The sequence below is a fragment of the Protopterus annectens genome, chromosome 13.part0 (assembly GCF_019279795.1).
Source record: "Protopterus annectens isolate FY-2018-M chromosome 13.part0, PAN1.0, whole genome shotgun sequence".
Classification (NCBI taxonomy): domain Eukaryota; kingdom Metazoa; phylum Chordata; order Ceratodontiformes; family Protopteridae; genus Protopterus; species Protopterus annectens.
Window position 1 is genome coordinate 1,156,305,658 of NC_056747.1, and position 22,429 is coordinate 1,156,328,086.

Genomic DNA, 22,429 nt, shown 5'->3' on the forward strand with positions numbered 1-22,429 from the left:
ATTTAGTTCCACTTGGTAAAGACCTATTTTCCACAGACACCTGGGCTGGCATTCAGGCTGACTAGGGGAAGTTTGGACAAGGCACAGTGGAACTTCCCCTACTTGTCACTGTTGTGAGTGGGACCCACTTTGCAGGAGTACTTCCTGTTTCCATTCCAGGTGCAGAGGCAGCCTGGAAAAACAGGGAGGGAGATGAGAGAGAAAAGGAGATAATGAAATGGTGAGAGAAATGGAGAAGGAAGCAAATATCGAGACCACAGAATATGTGCAGGATTCTGAGGAGATATTTCAAAGAAATTTGTTTGACGGAGATGAGTTAGCAAATGATGGCTGTATAATTATAATCTTCCAGTCAGGATGGTTGCAGGATGATTTACTTAAAGAAATGGTGATGCAAAGTGAGCCAGAAAAAGAAGGAGATGTTTCCTGAGGGGACATTATGGAGAAAATACAAAAGGAGGATGCAGAGACAATCCTGAATAATAGTGGTGAGATGGACAAGAAAACAAATGCAGAGAAAGTAAAAGAAGGCAAAATGGAAGCAGCAGAAAAGGAGGCAGAAATAAAGTATTTGGTAAGGATTCAAAATAAGGAAGACAAAGAAATATGCAGGTATGAAGTGTGTGACAATTTAATAGTTCATTTGGGTGTGAAACCAATTGAGGTTAAGAGCATGTATTCTTATTAACAAAGAGACATTTTGTGACATTACATTTGATACCGTTTTTTTCCAATGGAAAATTTTCTTGGAAAATATGAAAAAAAGAAAGGCTGTAACTCATGGAATCTTTATGTGATAAAACCATTTAACGGGGAAATTAAAAAAAGAAAATTCATGTACAATTTTGAACAGAGGTGGAAACATAGAATTTGAAAGGACAGTTGAAATATTTATGTAAAGAAGTACTGGACATTGCAAAAGTTTATGATAAAAGGGGTTTATGGACTGGTGGATGAGACTGTAATACTGTGTTAAAAATACAAAGATAAAAAATGATACACGTAATAAGCATGATAAATGTGGAGGGGAATAGAGGTGCCATAAAATACTGAGGACAACCCAAAACATTTTTGTGGAAAATGACAAGTAACATGTTGTAAATGTAACAAAACTGGACATTTATGGATTGATTGCAAAAATGAAAATAAAGTTAAGAAAAAAAAAGAAAGAGAAGAAAATTAGGTAACAGAATAATTTTTGGAAATAACAGAAACAGAACAACAAATAGATGATGAGAAAATAAAAAAAAGAGGACATAGAAGAAAGTTATGAAATAAGTGTTGAAGAAAATATACATTGGGAGGCAATAAGAGGGGAAAAAAAAGTTCTATAGTAAAAGGGTAAAACACAGAAAAAGAAATTTTAAAGGGTACAAAAGAAAAAAGAAAGGCACAGATGAAAAGAATATATGCAGCTAATTATTTGGGATCGGTATAATGGTTAAGGTGTTTGACTCATAGATACAAGGTATGGTGTTCGATTCTTAACTTTGTGATGGAAATTGGCTAGGCTTAGAATTTTCTATTAAGTAAACTAGTCCAGTAATTAGCTAACTTATGAACCCATAAAACTAAGGAAAAGGGAAAATTAAACTTTTACAGTACTCTCTGTAAATGTGAATAGCATTAAGAATATAGTAAGAAGAATAAGGATTTTGGAGTGGTGTAATACATCTGATATAGATGTAATTATATTAGAAGACATGCAATTTTTAACAAATGGAGAAAGGTTATGAGCAGAGAAACTATGGGGAGGAAATATAATCTGGAATTTGGGAAATGAGAAATTTTCTGGAAAAGCCATATTCTGTAGAAATACAGAAAATATAGTAGATGTAACTTTACAAAAATGTGAATATCAACAGTTGTAGATTTAAAATGGAAAGAACAGGTACATAGAATTCTAACAGTATATGCTAGTTGTAAAGAGATACTTTATTTCATCAGATTTTAGACTATGGGTATAACTGCATATATATTTTCACATCACTTAATTTGATATTTATGTGAATAACTGTATAATTTCTATGTAATGCAAGTTTTTATGTGAATAACTGTGTATAATCACTATGTCATGCAGATATTTTGTGAATAACTATGTATAATCACAATGCAATGCGGAGCTTTTCTTCCCGGGCCTCCACTGAAAATGGGATCCCTGAGCCCAGTGGACCTCCCCAGTTATCAAACTGAAATAAATAAATAAATAAATATGAATATTATAATAACAGGAGAGTTTAATTGCGATTTAAAAGGTAAGCATAAGAAGAAAGGAACAGATAAAGAAAAAATGCTAGAAGTTATAAGATCTGGTTAGTTAAAACTTTGGAACAAAACATCATGGACTTATAAAAGGGGTATGTATAAAACTGAAATAGATTACTTTATAGTATCAGAAGGTTTGGTTATAAGAGAAGGGGAGGTAATTAAAATAGAATTTTCTGACCATCTTGCAATATGGCTACAGATAAAGGAAAACAGGTAACATAAAAATAGGCAATGAACTAAAAGGTTAAATGAGAAAGCATGGAATATAGAAGGACAGGGATTAGTAATACAGTTATGGAAATATATTACTATGAGAAAATTAAAAAAAAATGGCCTGAATGGCGGATATTTAAGAAAAATATAAATAAAATGTTTTTTTTTTTTTTTTACAGTGGCAATATGATGTGAGAAAACTAGAGAAAGAAAAATGTAACAGAACATATAAAGATGCATTGGAAGATTTAGAACATAATGCTAGAAAGTACTTTGACAAAGAAAAAGAATTATATGAAAAAAAATCAAGAAAAATACTAGAATTTTTATATAAGCTAAGATTGCTTTTTACAAGGAAAGCTAGAAGAGGTATCAACAGATTATTAAATGAAGATGGCAGTGTAATGGGAGAAATAAAAGAATGTAAAAGGAGAAATAGAAAGAACTCAAGAAAAGATGAGGATTGTAGTAAAATATGTGCAAGAAATGTTTAAAGAAAAGTAGGTAGTGAAAAATCATGGAAGGCAAAAAAGTTGATAAAAACAGAATAAAGAGTTGGAACAGGAGAGCTCTTTAAGAAGACAGAAGACAATTAAAATACTAGAGACGTATAATACTGAATAATAATGATTTTAACATCTTTATGAAAATAACACAAAAGATATTTGAAACTAAAATGGAAAATCTTATTGAAGATAGTACATATACTATAAGGGGAAGGGTTCTCAAGAATTATTAATAAAAGTCAGAGAAACTGTGGATGATATTATTAGTAGAAAAGAAAAAGCAAAAATCATGATACGAGAACCTTAATAAGGCATCTGATAGAACTCAACATGACATCTTAAGGGCAATAATGAAAGAATATAATATAAGTAAAGTTAGGAAATTATATATGTCAGCATATAGCAATAATAAAGTAAAAATACTTGTAAATGGCTGGTTAAGCCAAGAGGTACATATGAAGAGTGGTGTAAGACAGGGATATCCAGTGAGTTGCATACTCTCTGCATTAATTATGAATCTGGTAGTATAAGCCACAATAACAAACTTAGGACAGCAGTAAGGAAGATACAAGTCTACTGGGGAGCAAAACAACATAGAAAGGCAGCTGGAACTGAGAATAGTTGAAGAATAACGAGATTCTATTAAAGGTGGGGCGAGGAACAGAATGAGACTACATATATTAGGAAATGAAGGATGTGTGGGAAGGGAAGAAAACTAGCCTTTTTTTAAGGGAGATACAATACATGCTAACAATGAAAAGATAAAGATTTATAACATGAAAAAAGACGTGAGGCTCCCACTATGTAGTTAAAGTCAAAGCACTCCAGTTAAATGAGAATATAAATCAGGTGATGGATGGGCAAAGGATAGTTTTCAAATATTGTCAAGACAGTAGTACAAAGTAATCAAAGAATACTTTACTGATAGGAAAAAAGTTTGGACTTGCTGCAGGTCAAGCGGAATTAATGAGGAAGGTTTTCACTTCTGCATTTGTAGGTTGGTAACAGGACAGAATGCCACCAAGGGAAAATAACAACAAATATGAATGAGGAGGGATAGACAAGTTACCAGGGAAAAGGTAAAAGGGAGTTTTGAGGATACACAATAACACATCTGAATACACTACTGGCTAGAGTTTTAAAAGAGATACAGACATGCTTACTGAACCAATGACAGAGCTTCATAGTCTCTTATGAGTAAATGGAGTTATGCTGCTAGGCTTCAAAAGCCAATGGGGGTGATTATTTTGTCCGCTGCACAAGGGAGTATCTAAAAAAGAACCAGGTAATCAAAGGCCCGTTGTCTGACTTTTACTGCAGGGAAAGTCTTGAAAGTGCTTATACATGGCAAGCTATTGGAGCTCTTTACAGTGAAACATGACTTCATAAAGCAGAAATCTTGCTACTTCAGCATGTTTCAGTCCTGTGACTGGATCAATATCAAAAAGAAAGTGGAGAATTTTGAGGATGCGATTTGTCAGGACACAGTTCTCAACTATCACACATTATGAAGTACACTCATTCTGTTTCTCAAAATAGAATTAGTACTACAGAGAAATGTCAAATTTTCACACTGTCCAATGAAATTTAGAAACATAAATTTGTATTAATTCACATTTTTGTAATATGCAAACATCAGAAGTTCTACTGTACTAATTTTCACTTCCATTCTCAAGTTTGGTCATCAGTCTTATTTGGTTTGTCTGTCTCAAACTTCAGTCTAAAAGGGGTGAGAATAAGCCAACTCAGATGGCATATGGGCTATAACCCAGGTGACCCGAGTTTAATCAGCAGTTCAGACATTTGTTGAAGCTAGCATTGGGAGAAAGAACATCCCCACCCTGCTGGGAAAGAGAGCAAACCAGGATCTCCTAAGGCCAGAGTCCCCACAGGAAGGTGATGTGATACAAAAGGGTCAGCCTAGGGCATGTATGAGGTGCACCAAGCACACATGTGGTAGCCTGCAATACCAACAGCATGGGAGTGTGAGTATGGATGGATGAAGCATAGTGATCCCCCTCAATGATAAAAGCTACACATTCCTCAGTGAGTGGAAAGGTTAGAGACATAGAAACTCCTTCACATCCTGGATGCAGGTGACAAGCAAAAGCAACCTTCATAGTTCATTAAATGATGGCACTTCTTGAAGGCTGTCACTGCCCCCCTAGTTCTTACTGACCACCACCACAAGAGAATGAACAGGCTCAAGACTAATGGTGGGGGGGGGCATGCTGCAGAGAGGTGAGCCACTTAACCAGGAGGTTGTAGATGTACCTCCCAAGAGCAGCTGCAGTACAGCCCACAAACTGCCAATGGGCTCTTGATAGGTTAAGTCCACAGGATATGCTGATTGGCCTGCTTCCTAACACCTACCTCTCACTTCCACCAGGATATGAATGGACTAAAGAGTTCTTGCTCTGATGAGGAACAAATGGGCGAGTTGTTTTCAGAAAGGGCAACCATTGGAATGATCCTACAAACTCAAAATAAATAAATAAATTTATAAAAATACTAATGGGGACAACAGTAGGGCATAAAATGCTGAAATGGAGTGAAACCAGTGAGACCAGTGAAAACTGGTACTCTGACTATAAACAAAGAGCAACTATAACAAGGGAAATGTTAGTGCAAACTGCAAGTCAAGTATGGCAAGCAATGGAGTAATACATGGTTTCTGATGGGACCAAACCGATTTAACATGTGTGTGTTAAATACCCTTCTACCTTAGAAGGTTTGTAGATAAGGCCTGCTTGCAAACTTATGATAAAAGATGGTCCTGGTAGTGACTAATGGGAACTTGTCTTTATAGAGGTTTGTACAGCCTGCATCCTAAACAGATAAATGTGCAAGTCTATTCACTCCATAAGAGGAAAACCCACAAAAAATCCTTAAGTTAACATCATTTTGGTTCTGTGAAAACATATGAAACTGGCACTCATATCGGTTGTTCATTACCCTAACTTTACACTTTCCTTGATTTCTCTACATATAGAGCTCTGTCTATAACAATCTCTGTCAAATTATATCACTGAAACATGTTTCAGTAACAGATACTATTTCAGTATGTGTCTGCACATACAGAGACATGCACAGCACACGTACTGACATTTCAGCATTTCATCCTGGAGATAAATTTTGCTATGGCAGGTGAAAGGGCAGTTGCAAATGATTCTGGGATGCATACTGTGGGAATGCACACCAGAGAAGATGAAGTTACTATTCCGTTGTATATGACATTCTAAATGATTGAGACAAAACTGCAACATTTAATATGAGAAATGGTATAAGAAACATGACAGATAGATATGCAAAAAAAAAATGCTGAATTTGATGAATATAACAAACTGGATAATTAAAAAACTAGGTAAGATGATGAGACATCCTCCCCATTAAATAAAAAGTAGAATTCAAACTGCGAAGAGCAACAATGAAGGGTTCAGGACAGGACTGAAAAGGAGTGGACATGCTGAACTGGCATAAATTCAATATCTTCATACTGAAGGTGGGAAATGACCAGCAGGAAAAGTACAGTTTTGTACCTACCATAAATGTAGATGTTCGAAGATCCACATTGCTGCAGTCCTTACATATGGGTAGTCCGCTGTCCTCGGTCGGCCCGAATACCAAAGTATTAGGCTGACGTCGGTCATGGGCGCTCAGATCTGACATCAGAGCGTCAGAGTATAAAAGCGCATGACCGACGTCATATCCTCAGTCTTTTCTTGCCCCAGATGTCAGAAGGCCCTAAAAAGAAAGGCCACAGCCAAAAATTGAATACTTCCCAAAAGGCATGTACAAATAACAGCTACCACCCAAACCATACAACCATTCCAAACTACAGAGGGGAAGGAGGGAGGGTAAATTGGACTGCAGCAATGTGGATCTTCGAACATCTACATTTATGGTAGGTACAAAACTGTACTATGTTCTTCATCTCACATTGCTGCAGTCCTTACATATGGGTAGAATCCCAAAGCAGAGGTAAAGGGAGGCTGGCAAAATCATACAGCATTGGGAGCTGCCAAAATGCCCTGTAAGATTGCAGTGGCAAATCCAGCCCTAAATTTGGAATAAAGAGGAAGGTGGTAATGTTTAGAAAAAGTATGCACTGAACTCCAAGTAGCTGCTTCCAAAATATCCTTAGTAGCTACTCCCCTTAAAAAAGCTGTAGAAGTGGCAGTATCCCTAGTGGAGTGAGGTCTGATTCCAGCCGGAATCTCCTTACCATGATGAGAATAACAAAAAGCAATACAAAAGCCAATCCACTTAGAAATAGTTTGTTTTGAAACAGGTTTCCCTGAGAACCTAAAGCAAAAGAAACAAACAACTGCTGAGACTGTCTGAACCCTTTAGTCCTGCTCAAATAATAACGCAACTGCCTGTGAATATCCAAAGTGTGCAAAATTTTCTCCCCTTTATTTTGGGGATCTGCATAAAAAGTGGGCAAATGAATTGATTGGTTCAAGGCCACATTTGAAACCACTTTAGGCATAAAAGTAGGATTAGTACGCAGAGATACCCTATCCTTATGAAAATTAGGAAGGGTTCAACTGCCATAAGAGCCTGTAATTCAGAAACCCTTCTAGCAGACGTAATGGCCAACAAAAAAGCAGTCTTCCAAGACAAAAACTTTAACTCAGCAGTAGCTGCAGGTTCAAAAGGAGGTAAAGTAAGTTTTTCCAACACAAAATTGAGATCCCAAGCAGGAGTAGAAGCTCTACGTGGGGGTCTTATGTTCTTTGCCCCTCTAAGAAATTGCTTAAACAAAGAATGAGAGAATAATGGAGGGTCACAGTCATAGTGAGCAGAAATGGCTGCAGCATGAACTTTTATAGAGGAGAAAGACAAACCCTGGTCTAATAATTCTGTAAGATATTGAAGACAAACACTTAAATCAGGCCTGGAAACATCAAAGCTCTTTGTTTTGCTCCAAATTAAAAATCTCCTCCATTTATCAGCATAAACTTTCCTTGTACTAGGCCTTCTGGCCTCCAAAATAACATTCAAAACTTGTTGTGGAAGCTGCGACCCTCCAGGTTCTAGAACCGAATATGCCAGGCTGTTAGATGCAGGGACTGAATCCTGACATTGAGGAAATGATTGCCCTCCTGAGACAAAAGGTACGGAATCGAAGGCAAAGGCCATGGAGGCTCCCGTACTAAACTCCTCAGCAGAGGGTACCAGTGCTGTCGAGGCCAATCTGGAGCTATCAGAATCATGGAGGGCTTGTCTTGTCTGACCTTCAAGAGTACCTTGGAGAGGAGAGGCAGAGGCGGAAAGGCATAGACGTGAAGATTGCTCCAACTGAATGATAGAGCATCCACTTTCCAAGCTGTGGAATGAAACATTTTTGTGCAAAACTTTGGCAACTGGAAATTTAGTGGAGAAGCGAACAGATCTATGTCTGGAGTTCCCCATATCACTGTCAATTTTCGAAATACATGAGGATCCAATTTCCACTCGTGGGGATCCACTATCTGTCTGCTCAAAACATCTGCTAAGGAGTTCTGTGCTCCTGGTAGAAACCTTGCCTGAAGATTGAGGTGTAAACTGAGAGCAGTCTCCCACAAAATCATTGCTTGCCTGCAAAGAGGGTATGAATGGGTCCCCCCTTGCTTGTTGATGTACCACATGACAGTTGTGTTGTCTGTTAGAATCAACACTTGCCCTGGGTGAAGTAAATCCTTGAAAGCCATCAATGCAAATTGGACTGCTAACATCTCCTTCATGTTGATATGTAAATGTTGAAGTCTGGCAGGCCATGTGTCTTGAACCCATTTTCCATTGAGGTGTGCTCCCCAAGCCTTGTCCGAGGCATCTGTCGTTAAAATCTGACTCACCTCTGGTCGGGTCACAGAGAGTCCCTTGTTTAGGTGACATTCCTGAGCCCACCACAAAAATTCCTTTTGAATGCAAGGTATTATTTGAATGACAGTGTCCAGATCTTGGCAGTGTTGTGTCCATACATTTTTGAGATACCATTGTAGCTTCCTCATATGCAGTTTGGCATTGGGAAGCACCAGAATACAAGATGCCATGAACCCCAAGGCTTGAAGGACTGTCCTTGCAGTCAGCCTGGACAGTAGAGACAATTGATGGAAGTAAAGTGTAAGGTTCTTTTGCTTGTCTGGGGTCAAAAAGGCCACCTGGGAAACTGTATTCAGTCTCACACCCAGAAAGCACATTTCCTGAGAGGGTACTAGACTGGACTTTGTTTTGTTCACAGAATACCCTAGGCACCTTAACACTGCCATCACATACTGTAGATGATGAAGAAGCTCGTACTTGTCTTGAGCAAGAATCAGGCAATCGTCCAAATAAGGATAAATTTGTATTCCTCTTAACCTTAAGAAGGCTATCACTGGAGCCAGAACCTTTGTGAACACCCTGGGCACAGTAGATAAGCCAAAGGGCAATGCAGAGAACTGATAATGTAAAGTCCCTGCCCGAAAACGCAGGTATCTCCTGCAACTGGGCCTGATAGGAACATGAAGATAAGCCTCTTTGAGATCCAGAGTTACCATCCAGTGATCTTTGCCCAACAGAGGTAGAAGTTGTTGCAACGTCAACATTTTGAATTTTGGAATGTCCAGGTATGTGTTGAGGATAGATAAATCCAAAATTGGCCTCCAAGTGTTTCCTTTCTTTGGTACTAGAAACAGGCGAGAATAAAATCCTAGGCCCACTTCTGACAGAGGGACCTGCTGTATAGCCCCCATTTGAAGAAATCTGCTTGTGAGCCTCTACCCTTTGCTGAGGAGGAACGTCTGGCATGCCTTTGAAAGGAGGCAATGTATGGAAATAAAACTTGTAGCCTCGGTCTATAATGTCCAACACCCATTTGTCCTGGGTGATTAAAAGCCAGTTTTGCTTGAAGAGTGCCAACTTTCCTCCCAAAGGAGCTGCCAGACAGGAAGAATCTGGCAGCTGAAGATGCAGGTCATTGGGCCTGTTTACGAAAGGACTGGCCTCTGCCCTCACCTGTAGATTGTGCAGGTGAACTCCATGTTCTAGGCCTGAAAGAACTCTGAGCTCTGCCCCTACCACGTCTAGATCTACCCCTAGACTGTAAATCAGAAGAAGGATAAGCCCATCCCTTAGTAGGCCAATTCCTGCTAAACTTAGGAGGCTGCACCTGCAAAAAATCTTTAACAGTCTGCATAGATTTAGCCTTGTCTTCCATTTTCTTCAAGACAGACTCCACAGGAGACCCAAACAAAACTTCAGACTGCAAAGGAGCATCCAAAATTCTAGTTTTAACATGCTCTGACAAATTCTGATCCTTAAGCCAGGCGTGCCTGTGAATAACAGAACCAGTGGCAGCCACCCTAGAAGAAGCCTGTAAAGCATCAAAACCACACTGCAAAGAATGCTTACCCACCTGTTCAGAGGCATGTACCAAATCCTGTAATTCTTTACACTCTATGCCCTCTGCCAAAGCATCCACTTTAGATTTTGGTTGAGTAAGGAGAAAATTCTGATACTTCAACATATGAAACTGGCAATTCAAAGCCCTCATTGCTAAAGTGGAAGAGGTATACACTTTCTTACCCCATCTATCCAAAGCTCTAGCATCTTTATCTATGGGAACTGGATTCTTTACAACAGAAGCCCTGACACCCTTAGGTCCCTGGCTAATAGTTTCTAGGTCAGCCCTTGGACTCTTATACAGATATTTATGAGCCTCGGGCACTCTGTAATACCTGTCTGGCTTAACTGGCGCAGGAGGCAGAGAGTCTGGATTAAGGGAAGCCTCAGAGTAAACGTCTTGAACAACATCCAAAACAGGAGGTATAGCCAAGGGCCTATGCTGTGGTAAAAACAAAAATTCCCTAAGCCTCTTTCGTGAATCTGAGAAATCCTGACCTTCCCATTTAAAATGTTCCCTCATAGAATGCAGGGTTTCTGAAAAAGAAAAATCCTCTGGAGGAGAAGCAGAAGGAGTGGAATCCTCTGCGTCTGAATCAGAATAAGGAGGAAAATCCTGAATGTCTTCAGCCGAAGACTCTGAGTAATCTGAAGCCTGCTCCAAACTTTCCACCTCTGGCTCTACCCTAGGCCTCTTATCAGGAGGGGGCATAGAACCTCTGATTAAAGAAATTAAATCTTCTGCCATTTTAAGCATGTGTTTTTTAGGCACAGAACCTGCAGAACTAGGACTGACACCCGTGGAAGGCAAACCAGGCCTGCCTTTGGAAGGAGCCTTAGAGACAGAAGGAGAAGGCCTAACCACCTTAGGCAAGGAAGGGAGAACAGCAACCTGAGAGGCCCCCTCAGCCTGACCCGACTCCTGAGAGGCCACATCTTGCAATATCAAAGCCTCCCCCTGAGACTCAACTGAAACCTCGGCTGGATCCACAGATTCCACCGTAGGTTCTAAAGAACCGGCGTCCGGAACGGACGACTCATCCTGCCTGGACTTTAAAGATTTGTCTTTGTGCTTCTTCGCGGTAGCGGGCGTCGGAGGATCCGACGGCATATTATAATTACACCACTTACCGAAGACAAGCCTAGCGCAATCTAACCTATGTTTAATAGTGCGCTTATTAAACCTAGCACAAAAGCGACACCCGACTACGTCGTGCTCAGGACCCAAACAAGGAATACAAAGAGAGTGGTAATCCCTATGCGGTATCTGTTTCCCACAAGAAATACAATTATTCACTTTTTCTGACATCCGGAATTAACTGAAGCAAGAAAAAACAAAAATATTCCCCAACGGGGTACTTAGCCCAACTTGGTTTCGGTCTGAAACTCAGAATACGAAAATTTCAGAGCATGACGGCACTTGCAAACGCTGCTTCTGCATCGGACCATGCGGCAAAAAAGACTGAGGATATGACGTCGGTCATGCGCTTTTATACTCTGATGCTCTGATGTCAGATCTGAGCGCCCATGACCGACGTCAGCCTAATACTTTGGTATTCGGGCCGACCGAGGACAGCGGACTACCCATATGTAAGGACTGCAGCAATGTGAGATGAAGAACATCTACAAAAACAAAGAAAAAAAGTGCACAAGTCTGTTTTCACAAATGAAACAGGGAGGGAATCTTGTTTATTTAATCGTTTACTAGTTAAGTGAACTGATCTCTGCTGACCTTCTTCGGTTATAAACCAGTGCAAAAGGACAAAAGTAGTATTTGCTAGGACCATTTATGATAGACACACAACAAAGTCATTGTAAAGATACCACCAGAGTGCCTGGATAAAAAAGTTAGACATGGGAAGGAAATGTCTACTCTACACAGACAGTGACTAGAGCTGAGGCTGGATCTTAAGAGTTATTTAACAGCAATACTTTGCACTGTGAAACCATGCCATAGGGCAGAGGACATTATTATGGAACTGAGCTGGCCACAACAGAACAGATTCTAAGGAAGCTGATGCAAGTGACAGAAGTTTCCATCATCACCTTATTCAATGGAAGCACAGCTTTGGAGATTTTCATACCAGTAGATATGGTATTGTTATTTACGCAACAATGAGTCCTATCTCAGAGGTGGCAGATTAATGGGCCATCTAAAGAGAATAGATGGCTGAAAATGCCAGGCTTACTGTGAAAACACCAGGCTTAATAAGGCTGAGACATTTCAGATAACTGGCAGGCACAGGTAAGAGACCATCACAGATAAGCCAGACTCTCCCATTTGACTGGGTGTAAAGCCTCACTTAAAATTTGGAACTTTCCCAAGAGCAAAGACATTAAGCAGTTTAAGAAGAGGAGTGGGGGAAAAAGGTCACAGTCTAATCAAGAGTCAGCAGGTACAGACAATGGCTAGCATAGCAATCCTTATCTGGATGATGCAAGTCAGTGCTGTTAAATGCACATATACATTGTCAGAAAATGAGGGACATGTCCTTACTGCATGCTGGAGACCACTAGCTGTTGTGTCTTTTAATAAAGGGAACACCACTGATGTCATAGAGTCACATCTGAGGCAGTTTTCATTAATATTTACTTAATAACAGCAATACCAGACCTAATATTCTTGAATGTAAAATGACAAAATGAATCTTTTGACCTGGAAACAGCAATACCGGGCCTAATATTCTTACATGTAAAATCAGAGAATCTTGACCTGGATGTGAGCAGCCTTTAGGCAACAAGTGATCATCAGATAACAGAATTCACCACCATCTGAACTAGAGTTTCCAGCTAGTCAAGTGAGAGTTCAAGACTTTAGAAGGGCAGAATCTAAAAGTATGAAAACACACCTCTTTAGCAATCATGTTGATGGCACAAAAGTGGAGCAACTGAAAACTGCCATCACAAAAAGAAACAAACGTACAAAACAAAGTCAGAAATCAAGAGAGAGAAAAACATATTTATCAAATGAAAAGGCATAAAATATTTATGAAAGTACAGCACTAGAGAAATATAAGAAAAATGGAAGACAAATAATGTTGCTACTCAAAAGAAAAAAAATAAGTGATGCAACCAAAAAAATCAAATGCTGAATGGAGGAAAAGATAGCCCATTCAAGGAGGAAGATAAACCATTTACAGACGAATAAGGATGCAACAAAGTGCGTGGCGATGAAACATAACTGGAATGGAAGCAAACAGAAAAGGACAGTGAAAAAAGGGCCAATACATCTACACTTCTGTTCATTATTGTGACAGAAGGAAAGGAAAGTAACTAAAGCCAGCTTACAGAAGTTGTAACAAGGGGCGTGGGCTTCAATTCATGGGGATCTGCCAAAGAAATTTCAGAAACCAACAATGCCACAAAATTCGACTGCTGAAAGTCACTTGTCTAATCATTTGAGAATATAAAGTTTTTCACACATACAGCATATGTATGTGTACCTATAGTGATCAATAGATATAAATATACATAGACAGACAGAGAAAAAGCCTCATGCAGATTCATGCATTTTTAAGTAAACCAAGAAGGGTTTGATTAGAACTGGAAATCATAGGTTTGTCTTCTCGACTTTAGTACATGCATCTAAACTTACAATCTATGGGTTTTACTGGCATAACACTGACGATATGAGTTATCACTTTGGTATCAATGTCTTAGTATTTTAAATGCTGACTAATGGTATTGCATTTCATTCAGTGCTGAAGTTTATAATGCACTACATCTCCTTTCAAGATTACTTTTAGAAAAAGAGTAACACAAATGTGCTGTTGTGATAAACGTAGACATCTTTTCAACTCGTCTGATGATGGAATCCATGTCCAGGTTCAGGGGCCATTACTAACCATATGCAGAGTCAAGAGAGAAGTATTTCGTACCATAAAATGGATATGAGAAAACCGTCTGCAGATCTTGATTGGATGTGAGTTGGCTAATGACACTGGCATGGCTTGTGGTGGTCAGTTTGAAGACAGGTGAGATCCAGTGAACAAGACCCAATCGAATCATGATGTTTGAAATCCAGAGTGGAATCATCTTTAGGATGGCAATCAGAGGTACCCGTGTAGCTACTAACTGTAAAATGAAACAAAAAATAATGAGCATAAATAACTGCTTTTTGGTAAAAAAAAATAATTAATCCTATACCTACTTCATCCAGCTATGTTGCAAAGTATGTTTATTCCAAAACTGAGGCTAGCAATTATTTCTGGATATACTTGTCTTAACAATACAATGGCAATTAAAAATAAAAAAAGATAGCCAGCAAAAGAAACGTCAACTTAATGATATCTGCCTAGATTTCTCTAAGTTTTACCCAGCCATGTCCTCAAGCAAAGCATTATGACTTATTGGATATTTATTTATTTAATTTGTTTTTTATTTCTTTATGCATTTGATACCCAGCTAGGTGGCCTGGTTCAAGGTCCCTTTTCAGCTACAATACTAGCCATCTGACAGAGATCTAACAGAGCTTTAAGAAGTAACTAAAGTCAGGTTCCACAGCAGATCATTATGGGACTACCATAGAAAGATTGTTACATGCATACATATATGTAAACATTAAATCAGTGACAACCTTCCCAAAGTATTTGTGCCAAACTATATTCTCAGAATATTCAGTATGCTATTAAACTACATATAAAAGTTATTCATTTATACTTTAGCGTTCTGAGCCTAAGGTTACAAATTTTAACAAAAGGATAACATATGGTGGCTTGAATAAAACTGGTACGTGTGTTACAAAGAAGCTGTAGTAAAGAAGGGCAGTTGGCAGCAATGTGAAATAAGCACATGCAGAATTACAGGCAGTGGTTAGCAGCAAGCTTTGACAGTACAGAAGGAGAAAAAAGGTGCCAAAACAACATGGATGAGAAGAGCTAAAGCAAGAGTTGAACACTGTATCTCTAGGAGGAGGTGGCTGAGTGAGATTATACATGATTTTAGGGTAATGGGCATAACAAGTTATCTACAGAGAAATGGATTAGAAATATTTGCATCAGCCTTAAAGTGGAAGGAGTGGAGAGAGAGTCTATGACTGATATGTGGTTTCAAAATAATCAAAGTGTGTTTGGTAGATGGTTCCATCTTGTAATGCAAACATCAGAGAAAGTCCATTTGATTCAGACCCAGCTGGTTTGACCTCTGTGTCATATCAGCAGAGCTTTGGGACTGCTGTTGACCTACAGATAATTTGTCTATTCTCTTGGACGATCACCCCTCAGGTAACTGGTCTGTTCTCTTTCAAGATCACCTTACAGGTAATTGGTCGAGTCTCTTATAGGACCACAGCTTCTGCAGCAGCCTGAGTGGCATCTTCTTGCAGTACGATTGGCTGATTCACATAACTGCATTTTAACTGGTTGATTCACCTGACTGTATTTTAACTGGCTTATTCACATAACTGTAGTTTAGTGTTATAGTATTTCTAACATGTTCCTTAACTCATTAACATCTATGTGATGGAAAATGTCACACCTCTAGTAGCCTACATACTTCCTTGCATTCCAGAGCATTTTTTTAAAAATAAACTTAAAAAAACATAAGATAAGCACATGTAAATATTTTGTGAACAATAAAAGCTATTAAAACTGTGCAAATGGCAAGAAGTATTATTTACAGTTATAAATGGGTTGCATGGCTAGGTTTATAAGGGCCCTAGCAGTTGTTAGCCTAGGATACACCTATCAGTCTATGAACCTATATCTTGAAAATTGTGCAGTCTAGACTTATATTTTTAGAACATTTTTGTTAACCAGGCATACGCTTTCACATGATGACAAAAATTCATTTATAAGTACATGTTTATTGGGATATTTACAGAACTGCGAAAACATATGCTGAATTGTATAATTAGAAAAAAACACATAATACTGGATAAATCTCAAGATGTGCAACTTACAGTCCAAATATTAAAGACAGTTTTCTTCAACAGCATCTAAGGTTTCATTTAATGTAATGCAACAGTTTGTAAGCCACTTGTTTATGACATATTAAGTACATATGGAACTAGCAAATGACTAGCAATATTTCCAGTACAGTGTGATATAATCTGGCATTGAAAGTGAACTGTACTGTCTCCCATATTGGTGTTTCACATTATACACCTCAATAACATCTAGGCCTCTCAGTTATGAAAATATAAACATCAATTTGAAAATATAAATAATAAATGGCAAAAAAGATTAATTTCTCCACTGAAGGACATACTAGACTAACAATTCTAGTGTCATTTTGTTAACAGCTCCTTTCTCTTCCAAATACTACCTATTACTAGCTGGTAAGTCACTTAGTTAAAAAAGCCAGACCCAAACAAGTTTTGGATGCCATAAAGTGGTATGGATGTAAACTGGAGGTATATATGCCAAAAAGGCGCTTTAGACTTGAGTGAGTTAAAGTGACACTGAAGTGACTGGTAAAGTAACACCCTAACCCCATGTGCAAAAATGGGAAAAGGGGTTGAGGATGGATGGAGGACTGAGTGAATTAAAGATCATGGGTTGGGAGGATGGCCTAATGGTTAAGGTGTTTGCCTTACAAACACAACATACAGGGTTTGAATCTCACAGGGGATAATTGGCTAGGCTTAAAATGTCTCGCAAGGGCAATTAGCCTAGTACTAATCTATGAACCTACGTCTAGAGGTACAAAACAAACTTTTCTTTTCACACAAGAAGGTACGCACATGCATTTTTATACATGCAAACACCTTTCTGTGTAAAAAGAAAAGTTTGTTTTGCAGCCTTTAAAAAGCATATGATTTTAAAGATTTCTTCTGAACACAGAAGGCTAATTGGACACAGCCATATTTGCCAGCACTAATATTAATGGGCAGGAGGAGGTGTTTATATGTCAATTTGGGTTCCAGCTCCAATTATGCCGGATTAATGCATGTAAATAATTGTATATTAATTTTAACAGTTTGGCGATTACATAACTAACAGTTTGGCATAAAATTAATCATTAGATTTTTGGCAATTACATAAAAAATTGGAAAAAAGTAGAAGCAAAGTCCAAATTCTGTTCTGAGTACATCAGATATCCATAAGTTCATAGGAGGTTAGTAGGCAGTAGACCAGCTAAACAAGCCTAGTCAGTGTAGTCCCAACAGCAAATGGAACTAGTTACTCCCAAAGTCCATAAGGGAAGGAGGGCAGGTGTGGAGTAAATTTGCAGTTTTCTATCCACTTTCTAAAGTTAGACTTGAAGGTAGTGAGGGCGTGCTTTGTTTCACAGAAGTTGGAGTGTTTTTTTTTTTTTTTTTTTTGTTTTTTTGTCCAGGGGTGGAAAAATTCTTTGAGAGAGACATCTGTCATGCTAACAAGTCCTATTTATCTTGTAATATTGATTTAGGTCTCTTGGCCTTGTATTTATGTTACCACCGGTTTGCAGGCATGTGGTAGATCAGGCACACGCAGCTCATTTACAGCTGTGCAAGCCAGGCATAGACTGCCCTGTAGGACACAGAGAAGAAAGGCAGGGATTTTATATGCTCTGGGTGACATGGGGTAACACAGGGAGTTAGTAGTACCTGAAGTTACTTTTTAGTGATGAACTGCCAAGGATTTTTTCAACATGGGTTAGGTGTTTGGCCAGTTATATACCAAAAGGCGCACTGACCTCAAGAATGTCCTAATGAGTACAAGGCAATGATGTCCTCTTGTCATACAAGGGGGATGCACTCAGCGGTCAGCTGACAAAGTAGAAGGCATTCCTAACAACAATAAGTAAATGGTGGGTAGCCAAAGCATAGTTCATTATCCACATATTTAAATGCAAGGATGTCACCGCCTCAGGGTTTGAGTGGGTGATGTCATTAGAGATAAGAATGCTGCATATTATTTCTAAGAGTCATTAGACAATTAAGGAATGATTTGAAGTTATCTAGTTATCTTTTGCTGACAACAGTTTTTACTGTATACTTAACCTTGCTGGATTTGATCTTGCCCTAGAGTTAATGAGTTACTTGTTATTGCCTTTAAGGTTGAATACAACATGCAGAGTTTTTGTTCCACTCTTTATGGCTATCCTTTTTTTTTTTTTTTAATACTTGAGTTCTACCAAAGAGGCCAGTTTCAAAACTTGTTATTGTATTTGTGCTGGATAAGAATAAGCTTTGGGTATATTTGGCAGTCATACCTGGTGGAGGAGACCCTGGAGAGGTGGAGATATGCTCTAGAGAGAAGAGGAATGAATGTCAGTAGGGCTAAGACTGAATATATGTGTGTGAATGAGAGGAAGGATACAGGAATGGTAAGGATGCAGGGAGTAGAGGTGGTGAAGGTGGATGAGTTTAAATACTTGGGATCAACAGTTCAGAGTAATGGTGAGTGTGGAAGAGAGGTGAAGAAGAGAGTACAGGCAGGATGGAGTGGGTGGAGAAGTGTGTTAGGAGGGATTTGTGACAGACGAGTACCAGAAAGAGTGAAAGGGAAGGTCTACAAGAGGGTAGTGAGACCAGCTATGTTATATGGGTTGGAGACAGTGGCACTGACAAAAAGGCAGGAGTCAGAGCTGGACGTGGCAGAGTCAAAGATGATTTGCACTGGGTGTGACGAGGGTGAACAGGATTAAAAATAAGTATATTAAAGGGTCAGCCCAGGTTGGAAGGTTTGGAGACAAAGCCAGAGAGGCAAGATTACATTGGTTTGGACATGTGCTGAGGAGGGATGCAGAGTATATTGGGAAAAAGATGCTAAGGATGAAGCTGCCAGCTAACAGGAAAAGAGGAAGGCCTAAGATAAGGTTTATGGATGTGGTGAGAGAGGACATGCAGGTGGTTGGTGTGACAGAGCAAGATGCAGAGGACAGGAAGAAATGGAAACAGATGATCCGCTGTGGCGACCCCTAACGGGAGCAGCCGAAAAAAGGAGAAAGGAAGATATTTGGCAGTCATACCTCTCAACTATCTAGATTTTCTTAGGACGTCCAGAGTTTTGCCTCATATTTTTGTGCTGTTCCTTGTAAAATTTGTGATTTTCTGGCAAATCACCAAGGATAGAAGCCACTAAATAATTAAATAAATTTGAGTTTTGGACTTCATATGTTAATGCAAATTCTGTTATTCTAGCAGCTTTCTAAACTTTTAAGAGAAATATTTAGAATGTGTCCCCTATTTTGTGGGCCTTTGTCCTCCCATGAGTTTAGGCTTTGTACAGATTTTTTTTTTTTTTGCTAAAATGTTGAGAGGTATGTTGGCAGTACTTGCTATATAGTTATTGAAGGTTGGAGGATTACTAAAATGTCTCAAGCCCTCATCTTGCTCAAGGAAACTGACCTTGGATAAGTCTCTAAAAATTGTGCTAGACCTGCAAATTCATTCTTCTGAAGAGGCAAAAGGCAGCAAAAGGCAGGGTCAGGATCTTGTACGTGTTTAAGTTCATAGGTGTGTACTAGGCTAATGGCCCTGGGGCCTTTACAAGCCTAGCCATAGGATTACCCCGGCACCGTGCCACCCGACCTTAGTTCCCAGTGCATCTGTCGAGCTAAGCAACTGGAGTTATCCCCCCGGGTGAATTTTCCATTTCCCATCCACTCATCAAGATTTCTCTTGAAGAGGGTCAGCAAAGTGCTCTGCTTGACATGTATGAGAAGTCTATTCCATAGCATGGGCAGTCTCTGGGTTATGAACCTGTCCCTCCAGTACGTTCCGTTGATTGTGGTAATGAGGTTGAGGTCTCTGGAACGTGTGGTGCAGAGGGATTGGGATTTCTTTAGAGGTAGCATTTCTAATAGACCTGGGTCAGACATGCCTTTGTAAGTCAAGCAGGGATCACCTCTAAGTAGGCGATATGAGACAGAGAATAGTTGGGAGTTTTTTGAGTCTGTCCATATAGGACAAGTGTTTAAGGCCTAAGACCCTCTTTGTGAGGTACTTTTGTGGCCTCTCTAGTTGTTGCAGGTGTTTAGTGAGGTACATGCCAAATGGGGCACTGTACTCGACTGGTCTAATGGAAGAGTAGAGGGAGACAATGACCTCTTTCTTCCTGGATGCAAAACCCTTAGTAATGAGAAATGTCACACAGAAGGACTTTCTGACCACAGTGGCAATATGGTGATCAAAAGAGAGGTTGCTGTCAACTTGTGTTCCCAGATCTTTTAGAATGCCTTCTGTGTTCAGTGGACTACCATTGATGTTGTAATTCATGGGAACCGGGTTTTCCCAAAGGGGATGACGAAATTTTTTGGCATTGAGCTTAAGGTCATGGTTCTGACACCAGTCATTGGTCTCAGTGAGGCCATTCTGTAGGATGTTAACATCACTTAGGGAGTTAATAATAGCTCCCAACTTGCAATCGTCTGTGAACTTTGTCAGCCAGAGTCCCTTCTTGTTGGCCTGGACTTCAGAGAAGTAGATACCAAACAGGAGAGGACCCAGGACCGAACCCTATAGGACTCCACTTGTGACTAGTCGGCAGTCTGACTTGGAGTCAGCTACTTTCACACTGTGGGTTCTGTGAGCCAATTTTTAGCCCACCTAGTGATATAGGGGTTGATGCCTAGCTTAGTGAGTTTTTCTATGATTCCTGAGTGGGGAATGGTATCAAAGGCCTTGGCCAGATCAAGGCAGGCTGTATGAACCACCTTGCCTTCATCCACAGCTCTGGTGACTGACTCAATGAAGTCGACCAAGTTGAGCAGACATGAACTACCCTTCACAAAACCAAACTGTGTGGGATCCAGAGTTTGGAGATTCCCTATATCCTTGTTTATTAGGTCCATGATGATGCATTCCATAGCTTTGCATATCAGACTCGTCAGGCTAATGGGGCAATAGTTCCCAGTGTCTGTAGTCGCTCCTCCTTTGTGGAGAGGGATGACTGTAGAAGTTCACTATTCAGTAGGGACAAAGCTTGAGGTAAGGCTGTGACTGAAAAGGGCACACAGGTGAGGTGCCAGTTCACTCTGTAGTTCATGTACAACACAGCTAAGGATACTGTCAGATCCCATAGAATCTGTATTCTTGGCCTTGGACAGTGTTGTTTTAACCTGTGCAGCAGTAATACTGGGTGCCTGGCAATCTACTGACATTGCGATTAGTCCTTTGGGCGGGGGGGTAAAGTTGGCACTGAATCTGTCAGCCAGAATATTGGCAATATCTGTTGGCTCGGTATAGGAGGTACCATTGTGCAGTAGCTCAGACAAAATCTGGGTATTGCCGTGGAAATTCTTTACATAACTATAGAAGGCCTTGTAGTTGTCTTAACTATCTTCTGCAATTCTGTTTTCATAGCTAGTTTTAGAGGATTTAATGAGGGATCTCAACATTTTGTTGAGACTGATGAGGGAATTTTTCCAATCTTGGGACTTCACCTTATTCCGCATCAGTTTCCCCCTTCTGTTGTAGAGTTTGTTTATGGCAAAGGACCACCAGATTGGCTTCCTTTTTTTGGGGGGGAAGAGAGCACCTTGGTTCTATTGGGTATGGTGAGATCCATGCATTTGTGTACTTGTTCGTACAGTGCACTGGTGATTTGGCAGTCATGCAACTACTCTCCATTTGCATGGGTGCCGTGATGTTAGCCACCTCTGTTTTTAGGAGCCCAAAGTTAGCTTTGGCGAAGCTTTTCATGGTGGTTACCTCTGCAGGGGGGGTGGGAGGGATGTGGATTTCCAAGGTGATTAGTTTGTGGTCGCATCTAACCAGGGATGAGCTGACTACTGGTGTAGCGCAACAGTCATCCATGTTAGTAATGACCAGGTCAAGGATGTTGCTACCTCTAGTGGGGATAAGAATGAGCTGGTCCAGGGAACTGGAATTAATGAATTCCAGGAAACGTTGGGCAAGTGCATTGGTACATGAGTAGTTTTCCCAGTTAATGGAGGGGTAGTTGAAGTCGCCTAGTATGAGAGTGTTAGGTTGGACCCTAATATTCTCCAGGGTGCTTAGGAACGTGGAGTGTGAGTCTTGGGACATGGTTGGGGACCTATAGCAGGCTACAACCTAAATCGCTGTCTTACCCAATGTTAGCTGCACCTGAAGTATCTCTGATGCGTTATGTTAGGCTACCAGTCTGGAGGTGTGCGCATCCTTTATGTATATGGAAACACCATCACAAAGTAAAAATAAATTAGAA

General features: G+C 39.7%; 1 protein-coding gene across 1 annotated transcript in view; it reads right to left on the minus strand.

Moving 5' to 3' along the window:
* The window catches only part of RETSAT (retinol saturase), a 549,255-nt gene that overhangs the window by 360,661 nt on the left and 166,165 nt on the right, over window positions 1-22,429 (minus strand). Inside the window, exon 5 of the mRNA XM_044055153.1 lies at window positions 14,234-14,429. Coding sequence (XP_043911088.1) covers window positions 14,234-14,429 — 196 coding nt within the window. The remainder of the gene's footprint in view (window positions 1-14,233; window positions 14,430-22,429) is intronic.